At 41.3% G+C, this 12,492-nt stretch overlaps 1 protein-coding gene across 1 annotated transcript; it reads right to left on the minus strand.

Moving 5' to 3' along the window:
- Positions 1–2,165: 2,165 nt before the first annotated feature.
- LOC137882461 (scavenger receptor cysteine-rich type 1 protein M130-like) lies at positions 2,166–9,822 on the minus strand. Its single transcript, XM_068724771.1, has 6 exons — positions 9,789–9,822; positions 5,722–6,045; positions 5,344–5,628; positions 3,072–3,401; positions 2,389–2,471; positions 2,166–2,288 (listed from the first exon to the last, which is right to left on the minus strand). The coding sequence occupies exons 1-6, from the start codon at positions 9,805–9,807 to the stop codon at positions 2,166–2,168; spliced, it is 1,164 nt and encodes a 387-aa protein (XP_068580872.1). The 5' UTR covers positions 9,808–9,822.
- Positions 9,823–12,492: the final 2,670 nt, after the last annotated feature.

Genomic DNA, 12,492 nt, shown 5'->3' on the forward strand with positions numbered 1-12,492 from the left:
GGATTCTGTAACGACTTTCATTGGATTCTTGTTTCTTAGTGAACACAGATACACACATTAATGTGCAGAAGGATTTCATCACAAGCAGCCGTCACATTTGAAGAGAATGAACCGTGAAGTGTCCTCCACAAAGTGACTGATTTGATGTGTGATGTGTTGAACCTTCACTCATGATCAGTGAGCAGAGAGCAGCTGAGGCTGATGGATGCTGTTAACCACTGAATGAAGTGACTCATGTCACCTGTGTGAACTCTGTGTTCTTCATCAGCTGCTTCAGCTTCACGTGTTGGAGAACATCGCTATCGTGTGGACAGACGGAGCAACAGCAGCTTCACAGGCTTCACAGTTACATTCAGAAAAGACCATGAAACCGCCTTTATTCTGTTGTTGTAAAGTGAATCAAAGGTTTTAAACAGACTTAGGAGTCTCTTTGTTGATCCAGACCAGGTTTATTAAGTCTCCATCAAGAGGGTTCTGACCCAGACCTGGTCTTATGTGGTCTAGATGAAAAAAACCTGTTAAATGTCCCTTTGTTCTGTTGTTGTAAAGTGAATCAAAGGTGTTAAAGATATAAATACAGGTTTTAAACAGACTTAAGAGTCTCTTTGTTCTCTGATATCAAGCTCTACCACTGCGTACCCTTGTTGCTAAGCGAGGTTAAAAGAGGAACATTTTCACATCAAGTCCGGCATGATGTCGTCTAACTCAAAACTTTAGCTTTCCATGACAAACTTCTCCAAGAAAATAGAAAAAGTAGATTGTGAAAGTTGGGAACAATATAAATAAAAACTACTTATCACATCATTTTAACTTAATCTCTTATTATTTTGACTAAATATCTTTAAAAAAGTAAAAAAAAATAAGCAAAGTTCTTATGAAATAAGAAAAACCCATAATTACAACATTCTTATCAATAAGAAAAATATTTAGTTACATAATGTAAATTCATGAAGTACGAAATCAGCAACATTTTTATGAAAAAGGTAATTTTGTTAATTACAAAATCAAGCGAAACGCTCATGATTTAAGCAAAATCCTTTATTATAATTTTTTTGAATTCCTTAATTACAAAATTAACTCAATTTATGAGGAACAAAAATTAGCTAAATTATTGCGAAATAAGCAAAATCCTTAATTATAAAAACAAGCTAAATCCATGACAAAGTTCTTATGAAAAAAGCAAAATCCTTAACTATTACAAAAATTGTAAATGCCTTGATTGCAACATTATTTACATTCATGAAGTACAAAATAAGCAAAATTCTTATGAAATAAGTAAAATCCTAAATTACAAAATTAACCAAAATGCATGTTTTAAGTAAAACCCTCTAATTATAAAAAAAACAAGCAAAATCTAAAATTACAGTTGTCTTATGATGCAAGCAGAATCCTTAATTATAAAAAATAATCAAAATCCTTAATAACAACATTCTAACGAAATAAGAAAAGCCTTAATTATGAAAAAAATAAGTAAAATCCTTAAATACAAAATGAAGTAAAATCATGAAGTACAACAATGAAGTAAAATCATGAAGTACAACAATGAAGTAAAATCATGAAGTACAACAATGAGCAAAATAGTAACATTTGTGAAAGAGAAATAAATTAGGTTTTAGGGGCTGATCACAGCGGGACGCTGTTCATATTTGTATTATTATGAATATCTTTTAGCTAAATGTTGTCCTGCTGCCAAAATCTTGCTCACTACAATAAGTGAAGTCATGAAGTTCATTCTATGTTTTAAAGGACAAACAGCAACAGATTGTCAACATTGAGTATCGTTCTACAGAATGTAGAAGATATAAGTCAATGGGTCATGTTTATTCTAATACATCACATTAACATTGATCCTGATAGTCTTTGGTTTCTGCTTGGACTCTGGTAAACCTGCTCTCAAGTCTAGATTTAAATGAAACTTTATATCTGTGAGGTGTTTTTAAAGATTCACGTCTTCAGCAAGAACCAATGGGCTTGGAGCTGAGAGCCACAGACAGGAAGTCAGAAGGTATGGAGAGACCAACACATTGTTGAGAGTAACAAAGACAGGCTGTAATAATGAGATATCATATTCAGCCTTCTGGTTTAAGGGAACATGCTATCAAAGGGAGCTGATGGTGGTTGTGTGTTAGAAATCATCTGGATGTGAGAGGAGCTCCTTGGAAGAGCTACTCTGCTCCCTGAGCTCCTTCTTCTTCTTCTTCTTCTTCTTCTTCAGCTGCAGGAACACCCAGGATATAATGATCCAGCTCAGTGTTCTTCTGTCTGCACGGCATCCGCCCCCTGCTGGCCTGGAGAGACATGACAGCACAGTCCTGTCTTCAGTTCACTGAACACAGAGCGAGAGCTTCATTTCAGTCGCTGGTCTAAACAACAGACGTGTGTCAGTACCTTACAGTAGAAGTAAAGGGCAACGTTCACCACCAGCAGAGTCAGCAGCAGGACGATGGATTTGATGATCAGAGGTAAAGGATCTGAAGAAACACATGGACAGTCATCACATCACATGACATCATGAGTCCAACAGCTCCATTGACCCTGAAACCTACAATCACTGACACGTATTACTCTCCATGTTTACTTCATGTTCACTGTTTGAATCACAGACGTTAGAGAAGAAGTGGACCTATCGTACATAATTGCTATCATTAACGACGTCTCAACGTTTGGTCTCCAGGATCACCCTGGTTCTCTGAGTGAGGTATCGGAGCACACCGCCCTTCTTGCTTCTGATAGGTGGAGGAACTACACTTGAAAATGGCGAGTTGGGGGCTGAGGGGTGTTATGAGTGATGTGGTGGCAGTGCAGCTTTGTGATTGGTCACGTCAGAAACTGCTTCAGTTCTCAGAGAACCAGAGTTATCCTGGTAACCAAACCTGCTCTGTCCTACAGTAGATTGTTAGCTGTTGTCTTTGATGGACTTTGTTTAGGTTTGGTTACTATATGACATGTGTAACACAATGACAGGAGTCACAGTGTCACTCCAAAAACAACATGGACTCTGTGGTCAGCTGATCATCTTCAGTCAGTTTGGACCAATCATCTTCAAACCTGCATGTAAACAGTCAGCTTACCCAAGACAGTGATGGAGAGCAGACGGCTCTCAGAGGAGAAGGTATGATTAAAAACATAGAGGTGATAAACACAGCTGTAGCTTCCTTGGTGGACGGGCTCTGCAGCAGGAAACAGGAAGTGGGCAGAGTGATTGACAGCTGGCTGGGTGTAGTTGTGTGCAGAGTTGGAGGAGGTGAAGGTGAGCTGGAAGAAGCCTCGTGGGTACTGTGGCTGGATGGAGCAGAGGATGGTGAAGGTGGAGCGCCTGAGCGCCCGAGCCCCCTGCTGCTGGGCCTCAGAGACCCCGTACATTGAGGAGGACACAGAGATGATTGGCTGAAGCAGCAGGTCTGTAAACACAGAGAGATGATAAAAGTTCACGTTTACCCTCCGTTGAACAAGATGGACCCTGAATGAGGACGTGATGTCACAGGTCTGACAGACAGACAGAGAGACAGACAGGTGTGTCCTGCCAGGTGGAGCTCAGTAGTCTATGGAGGCTTTGAAGCTTCCAGAAACAAGCCCACCTCTCTACACTTCAGGATGTCGTTGTCCAGGATAACTTTACAGTTCAGTCCAATGCAAACCCACTGACTGTCACTGTGACAGAGGAAGGAACATACTGGAAACATTGCTGTCAGAGATGATGTCATAGATCAGGGGTCACTAATAGGTGGACTGCGGACCGGATCCGGACCCAGACGTCGTTGTATCCGGACCCTGGACCTAAAACCGTTATATAATTGAGAATTAACCGGCGCAGCTTTTCCAGCCTTTATGGCACTTGTTCAGCGGTGCAAGAAACACAGCGACCAATAGGTACATCCCAAGTCTCTTAGTTGTCATTTCCTCGCTCTTCGCTTGAACCGGAAGTTGTTCTGCGCCGCCATATTGACGGCCGACCCAAAGCTCTTATTCCTGCTCGGAGGATCGAGAATCGAGGAGCCATGAGCGAGGACGCACGAGAACAGGCTTCCAGGAAGTGTTTTAAGGGCCCCTTACTGTTCGTCAGTGATGTGATTGGACGCTGCAGCTGATCGGACTGACTGACTACAGTTTCACACCAGAGTGAAGACAGAGCACAGATTAAACTCTAGTTTATATTTGATATGTTTTCTGATTCATCTGGTTTAAATTGATGTTCATTGTAGTCTGAACAACAAAAGGATCACAAACAACTTTCTTCATTCATGAGAAAGATTTGTCTTTCCATGATCCAATATTTCCCTCAATAACTTTTATTATGGAAACAATTATAGATCATTTAGTCCTAAATAAAGTAGGATGTAAATAGTTGAATAAGGAGTTGAAATAAACAGCTCTAAACAATATTGACAGCAAACGATGGGTTAAACTAAGTGGACAGCACTGCTCATTTACTGCTTCATCTCAGTTGATTTAGCCGAGAGTTTTGTTCAAGGCTGTCTGTGAAGAGTAAAAGTTGCTGAGTCACTGGACCAGAGGACGCCATTGCTGACCAGAAAGGACTGTTGGTGTGTTCCTGAGGAGGACTTCACCGCCGTGGTCTTCACCTCCGCTGTCAACGTGTTTCATTTTTTGGACCACAAACTGTTTTCTCCGAGACTGAAGCTGAACTGTGACTTTAGACTTTCTGTGTCTTTGCTCTGCTGAGGATAAGGATTCAGGAGGCATCACCGCACCCGAGCTCCACAGGCCTGCAGCTTTCTTATTGTTGTGTGAGTGAGTGTGTGTGGGCCCATGTGTGTTTAAAGTTGAACTATTCTGTTATACACTGAGTTCTGCTGTAGTGAAGAAGTGAATAAAGGGAATAGGGGTTTTCACAAAGAAAGCTGAAGACATTTAAGTTGTGTTGATAGAAGATAATTCACTTTTATATACTTGTCCAAACTATTTGTTTACTTATTAACTTTTGGTTTCATATTATTTCAGAAAGTACTATTTCTTATGTTAAAAGGTTTCTAATTTGAGTTATTGCTGTTTTGTTTCTTGTCCCCCGAAATCGTAAATATGATTTGAACATTGTAAAAAGCAGTCAGTAAACCTTCATTTCCTTTTCATCCCAAAAAGTTGTCTGTGGTCAGTTATTTAAAATAGTGTGGTCTAAGTGTTTAGATCTATTAAGTTTGACAGTTTATTAAGTTTATTTAGAGCGTAATATAAATAATCTAAATTTCACCCAAATCAGGTAAACCTTGGTGGTAGCTACCTTAGGATACCAAACACCCCATCATTCCAGTTTAAAGGGTAACTTAGGTCTACTCTCTATAGAGTGTTGGGGTGCTACATAGATGATGTCACTGATGGGCTTACCTGAGCAGGTGAGATCCACGATGGAGGAAGAGGAACCTGATGTTAAACACCCTCTCAGAGTAGATCCAGAGTGAACACAGATAAAGTTGATCCTCCACACAGATCTCTCTGAGGACTCCTTTCTCTGTCTGATAGAAATAGCAGAGCCACAGTCCAGATCTCTACAGACAACAGCTGCTGTCTTCAGGCTCCAGAAAGAGTCTTCTACTGGTCTCCAGTCTCCTTGATGTTTCACCTCCAGTGTTCCTGCACAGCGACTGGCTCCTCCCACCAACCTGACAGGTTCTGAACAGAAACAAGAGAGTCGTCAGTAAAAGAACAAAGTGAGTTTCAGTAGAACAGAAATGAACCAGATCAAAGCTGCAGCTCCTCTTCTACCTGAGCAGGTGAGTCCAACAGCTTTGCCAGGTGAGCAGGTGTTTCTATCTGAGCCTGAGCTTCTACAGTCCAGCAGAGCAGACTCATGGCCTCCACACTGGAACTCTTTGGTCCACATTGGAGCCTCCACTTCTCCATAGAGCGCCCCCTGGAGGACTGAAGGAGCCCCACAGCCAAGCTCCCTACAGACCACCTCTGCATCCTGCTGGTCAAAGTCATCTTCACACACTGAGGACCACCACTGGTTAGACTGGTTAGACTGGTTAGACTTCACCTCCAGTCTGCCTGAGCACAGACTAGTCCCATTCACCAGCCTGACAGAGTCTGGAGAGATGATAGAAGATGAAAGAGAGAGAGAGAAAAGACACCAGACACTAAATAACAAGATGTCATGAAACAACGATTCAGAGATTCAATTAAATAACACAATAAGTCAATAATATTTATATACTAATAATAATAATCAATAACCAGCTAGCTAAGTTAGCTCAAAACACAAATATCAAAAGATCATAAAGTTAACATATTTAGTCAGACTGGAGGAGAATTCTTTTCATGTTTACTGAGATTCAACAAGCGTCTGTCTTGTCTGCAATGTGAGCGTGGTCTGACCAAAGTAGAACACTTTGGAGCTGCATTATGAAACGGAGCTCAGAAGCTCAGAGACGGATTAGTGCTACTGGGTTCATCATGTTGTGCTAACAGAGAGAATGTTCCTCTACTTCCTTTATTATCATGTAGAATTCAGCAGCAAGCGTTGTGGTGAAGATGTTCAACATGAAAGAAGGGAGGGATGTTGCCTTGAAGACTGTGAGTTGTGTTGGGACCAGGACTCTACAGAGAATGGTCTTCTGGACTCACTTGGAGGAGAAGGGCTTTGAACACAGAGACCTACTGCTGCACACTGATGTAAAATGCTGAGCAGAGGAACATTGTTGTTGACATTCAGTGAGACTTTCTGAATCTTTCATCACATGCAGAAGATGCACAGCTAGAGGACTACCAGTGGCTTCTGGATTCAGTGTTTGTGACAGATCTCCCTCTACTGTTCAACGAAGCTGATTTAGAGCTGCAGGATTCTGATGAACATGTCATCAACAGGATCAGTGAAGGAAACACGTTTAAAAGACACAACTGCTGTCAAGTAGGCTTCAACGCTGTGAACTTTCCTCACATGCAGACAGAAGTGAAACATCAGGACAAAGACATTGTGCAGCTTGACATCTCTGAGGAGCAACATGAGAACATCAGAAGAGCTTCACTGAGAGCTAAATAGTATCAGTGTTCCACCTGGACAGCTCTGCTGCTGAGACAGAGATTCTCTCACTGCACATTTACATTAAGATCAAATCAAGGGAAACACCTGGCATGAATGAAGAGTTATGGGACTTACTGATGGAACACAAGTATCCACACCTCAGAAGATGTGCCTTGAACTTGATGAAGAAACATGTCTCCACTTCAGCAACACCAGGTGCTGAGCCAGTAGAGTTAAACATGCAGAAAAGTCACGTTTGAAAGCAGACAATGGAGAATTTAACGGTACACCGAATAAGGAAGAGACAGGTGAAGACTCATGAAGGGATAGAGCACCTCAGAGAGTGTTTTATACACAGATTCCCAGGATGTAGTCAGGGAGGGACTGGACCACAACATAGGAAGTAGATTGTCACATAGATGAAGCCCTGGTGTAAAAGTTAGCTATTAAAACAAGTTAGTTCCTAATAAAGTTGGATGAAATAACTCAGTAAGGAAATCAACCTGAAAGTAATTTAGTTTAATAAAGAAAAAGTGGTTAACTGAGGGATTAAGATCATTTAGTCCTAAATAAAGTAGGATGTAAATAGTTGAATAAGGAGTTGAAATAAACAGCTCTAAACAATATTGACAGCAAACAATGGGTTAAACTAAGTGAGAGTTAAAAAATAAAAAAACACCGATAGTGCCTTCAGTTTGAGCTTTGTTGTTTGATTGGTTACTCTAGGTGTCATTCAGCCTCACCTGCGGTAATTGGTTGTAGGTAAAGGAGAGGGCGGGGCGAAGAGAAAAGAAACGCAGAGAGAGAAATAAAGAGAGAACAGGAGGAATGCAGAGACATGTGAGGGGAGGTAGCTTGGTGAATGTTTAGGTTAGATAAGGAAACTGTTAGCTGTGGACACCACTGCTCATTTACTGCTTCATCTCAGTTGATTTAGCTGAGAGTTTTGTTCAAGGCTGTCTGTGAAGCAGTGACGTGCGGTGAGGTTCGTGTCTGGTGAGGCTCTGACTCTACAGAAGTCAGATTTACAAATATATCAACCCAATAGAGAAGCTTCCATCACCATTCAACTGGCAGCTTGACCATTGACTACTGGTTGTTTTTCATATTTCATATCAGCATTCTTTACACACACATAGGTAAGGAACATATCTGATTACACCGGGAGCGTTTCAGAAGCGGAGCGCTCGCGGGCGCCACCCGCGAAAATCTGCGTAACAACCAGGATGTATAAAGAGAACAACAAACGCATAAAAGGTTACTTTACCTGTCCGGCGATGAACTGATGTTGATTTGGTCATAATTCACTGTTTTTTGAGACATTTTTAAGCTTAGATATTGAATCTTACGTTCTTGTGGTCAAAGCAAAATATAAGAAGAGAAGTGTAGAAGAAGAGAAGCGTAGAAGAAGAGAAGTGTAGAAAAAGAAGAGAAGTGTCGAAGAAGAAGAAGAGAAGTGTAGAAGAAGAGCAACGACAGAACAACATAAACCGACCCGTGGGCTCTCTCTCGCCCCCTTCAGTGAGGCAGAGGTACTGTTTGCCTCTCTGTGCTTTTTCACTGCGGTTTAATGTCAGATCAACACTAAACATGTTCTACACAGACGTGAAACACATTATTCTATGTAAAGAAAGGACATCTAATAAAAGAGTCTACAGATATTACAGTGGTGACAAACAATGAGACAGAAAAAGACACAATCTCAACCCAGTTAGTGAGGATTCACAGTGAGGTGAGGAACAGCTGGTCACTGTCTCACCTCACTGTCTCCTCTGTTTGAACAGGACATGACATCATTCAGAGATTTAGATTATAAAAAGGCTTGAAATGATTGGAATCATACAGAAATTACATTTATAGCACAGATCAGTAGAGAAATATTCATATTTATTTTATTTTAGCATTATTTGTTTTTTACTTGTCCCCTGACCTCACGTCCCTGCTGTGAAGAGTAAAAGTTGCTGAGTCACTGGACCAGAGGACGCCATTGCTGACCAGAAAGGACTGTTGGTGTGTTCCTGAGGAGGACTTCACCGCCGTGGTCTTCACCTCCGCTGTCAACGTGTTTCATTTTTTGGACCACAAACTGTTTTCTCCGAGACTGAAGCTGAACTGTGACTTTAGACTTTCTGTGTCTTTGCTCTGCTGAGGATAAGGATTCAGGAGGCATCACCGCACCTGAGCTCCACAGGCCTGCAGCTTTCTTATTGTTGTGTGAGTGAGTGTGTGTGGGCCCATGTGTGTTTAAAGTTGAACTATTCTGTTATACACTGAGTTCTGCTGTAGTGAAGAAGTGAATAAAGGGAATAGGGGTTTTCACAAAGAAAGCTGAAGACATTTAAGTTGTGTTGATAGAAGATAATTCACTTTTATATACTTGTCCAAACTATTTGTTTACTTATTAACTTTTGGTTTCATATTATTTCAGAAAGTACTATTTCTTATGTTAAAAGGTTTCTAATTTGAGTTATTGCTGTTTTGCTTCTTGTCCCCCGAAATCGTAAATATGATTTGAACATTGTAAAAAGCAGTCAGTAAACCTTCATTTCCTTTTCATCCCAAAAAGTTGTCTGTGGTCAGTTATTTAAAATAGTGTGGTCTAAGTGTTTAGATCTATTAAGTTTGACAGTTTATTAAGTTTATTAAGAGCGTAATATAAATAATCTAAATTTCACCCAAATCAGGTAAACCTTGGTGGTAGCTACCTTAGGATACCAAACACCCCATCATTCCAGTTTAAAGGGTAACTTAGGTCTACTCTCTATAGAGTGTTGGGGTGCTACATAGATGATGTCACTGATGGGCTTACCTGAGCAGGTGAGATCCATGATGGAGGAAGAGGAATATAATGTTAAACAATTTCTCAGAGTAGATCCAGAGTGAACACAGATAAAGTTGATCCTCCACACAGATCTCTTTGAGGACTCCTCTCTCTGTCTGATAGAAACAGCAGAGCCACAGTCCAGATCTCTACAGAAAACAGCTGCTTCCTTCAGGGTCCAGAGAGAGTAATGTACTGGTCTCCAGTCTCCTTGATGTTTCACCTCCAGTGTTCCTGCACAGCGACTGGCTCCTCCCACCAACCTGACAGGTTCTGAACAGAAACAAGAGAGTCGTCAGTAAAAGAACAAAGTGAGTTTCAGTAGAACAGAAATGAACCAGATCAAAGCTGCAGCTCCTCTTCTACCTGAGCAGGTGAGTCCAACAGCTTTGCCAGGTGAGCAGGTGTTTCTATCTGAGCCTGAGCTTCTACAGTCCAGCAGAGCAGACTCATTGCCTCCACACTGGAACTCTTTGGTCCACATTGGAGCCTCCACTTCTCCATAGAGCGCCCCCTGGAGGACTGAAGGAGCCCCACAGCCAAGCTCCCTACAGACCACCTCTGCATCCTGCTGGTCAAAGTCATCTTCACACACTGAGGTCCACCACTGGTTAGACTGGTTAGACTTCACCTCCAGTCTGCCTGAGCACCGACTAGTCCCATTCACCAGCCTGACAGAGTCTGGAGAGATGATAGAAGATGAAAGAGAGAGAGAGAAAAGACACCAGACACTAAATAACAAGATGTCATGAAACAATGATTCAGAGATTCAATTAAATAATACAATAAGTCAATCATATTTATAATGATAATAAGCAATAACCAGCTAGCTAAGTTAGCTCAAAACACAAATATCAAAGATCATAAAGTTAACATATTTAGTCAGACTGGAGGAGAATTCTTTTCATGTTTACTGAGATTCAACCAGCGTCTGTCTTGTCTGCAATGTGAGCGTGGTCTTACCAAAGTAGGACACTTTGGAGCTGCATTATGAAACGGAGCTCAGAAGCTCAGAGACGGATTAGTGCTACTGGGTTCATCATGTTGTGCTAACAGAGAGAATGTTCCTCTACTTCCTTTATTATCATGTAGAATTCAGCAGCAAGCGTTGTGGTGAAGATGTTCAACATGAAAGAAGGGAGGGATGTTGCCTTGAAGACTGTGAGTTGTGTTGGGACCAGGACTCTACAGAGAATGGTCTTCTGGACTCACTTGGAGGAGAAGGGCTTTGAACACAGAGACCTACTGCTGCACACTGATGTAAGATGCTGAGCAGAGGAACATTGTTGTTGACATTCAGTGAGACTTTCTGAATCTTTCATCACATGCAGAAGATGCACAGCTAGAGGACTACCAGTGGCTTCTGGATTCAGTGTTTGTGACAGATCTCCCTCTACTGTTCAACGAAGCTGATTTAGAGCTGCAGGATTCTGATGAACATGTCATCAACAGGATCAGTGAAGGAAACACGTTTAAAAGACACAACTGCTGTCAAGTAGGCTTCAACGCTGTGAACTTTCCTCACATGCAGACAGAAGTGAAACATCAGGGCAAAGACATTGTGCAGCTTGACATCTCTGAGGAGCAACATGAGAACATCAGAAGAGCTTCACTGAGAGCTAAATAGTATCAGTGTTCCACCTGGACAGCTCTGCTGCTGAGACAGAGATTCTCTCACTGCACATTTACATTAAGATCAAATCAAGGGAAACACCTGGCATGAATGAAGAATTATGGGACTTACTGATGGAACACAAGTATCCACACCTCAGAAGATGTGCCTTGAACTTGATGAAGAAACATGTCTCCACTTCAGCAACACCAGGTGCTGAGCCAGTAGAGTTAAACATGCAGAAAAGTCACGTTTGAAAGCAGACAATGGAGAATTTAACGGTACACCGAATAAGGAAGAGACAGGTGAAGACTCATGAAGGGATAGAGCACCTCAGAGAGTGTTTTATACACAGATTCCCAGGATGTAGTCAGGGAGGGACTGGACCACAACATAGGAAGTAGATTGTCGCATAGATGAAGCCCTGGTGTAAAAGTTATCTATTAAAACAAGTTAGTTCCTAATAAAGTTGGATGAAATAACTCAGTAAGGAAATCAACCTGAAAGTAATTTAGTTTAATAAAGAGAAAGTGGTTAACTGAGGGATTAAGATCATTTAGTCCTAAATAAAGTAGGATGTAAATAGTTGAATAAGGAGTTGAAATAAACAGCTCTAAACAATATTTGACAGCAAACAATGGGTTAAACTAAGTGAGAGTTAAAAAATAAAAAAACACCGATAGTGCCTTCAGTTTGAGCTTTGTTGTTTGATTGGTTACTCTAGGTGTCATTCAGCCTCACCTGCGGTAATTGGTTGTAGGTAAAGGAGAGGGCGGGGCGAAGAGAAAAGAAACGCAGAGAGAGAAATGAATAGAGAACAGGAGGAATGCAGAGACATGTGTTGGGATTCTACCTCTCTCGCTATGGAAGGCCGCAGCTCACGCTCTCTACTGTACTTTTCGTCAACAGAGTCGTATCAAATAACCAGCTGGTTCCGATTTACAATCAAATCAAAAGATATTTAATAACAAACAGAAGCTATACAATTACAAACCAAATTACACTATCGACAGTAAAATATTTCAAGAAATATGAGACCCCGTTCATACCACAGGACAGATAGATGTATCTGCCCCATGG

Source organism: Cebidichthys violaceus, unplaced genomic scaffold, assembly GCF_023349555.1.
Source record: "Cebidichthys violaceus isolate CVI_PGR_0920_01 unplaced genomic scaffold, fCebVio1.0.p SCAF_32, whole genome shotgun sequence".
Taxonomy (NCBI): Eukaryota; Metazoa; Chordata; class Actinopteri; order Perciformes; family Stichaeidae; genus Cebidichthys; species Cebidichthys violaceus.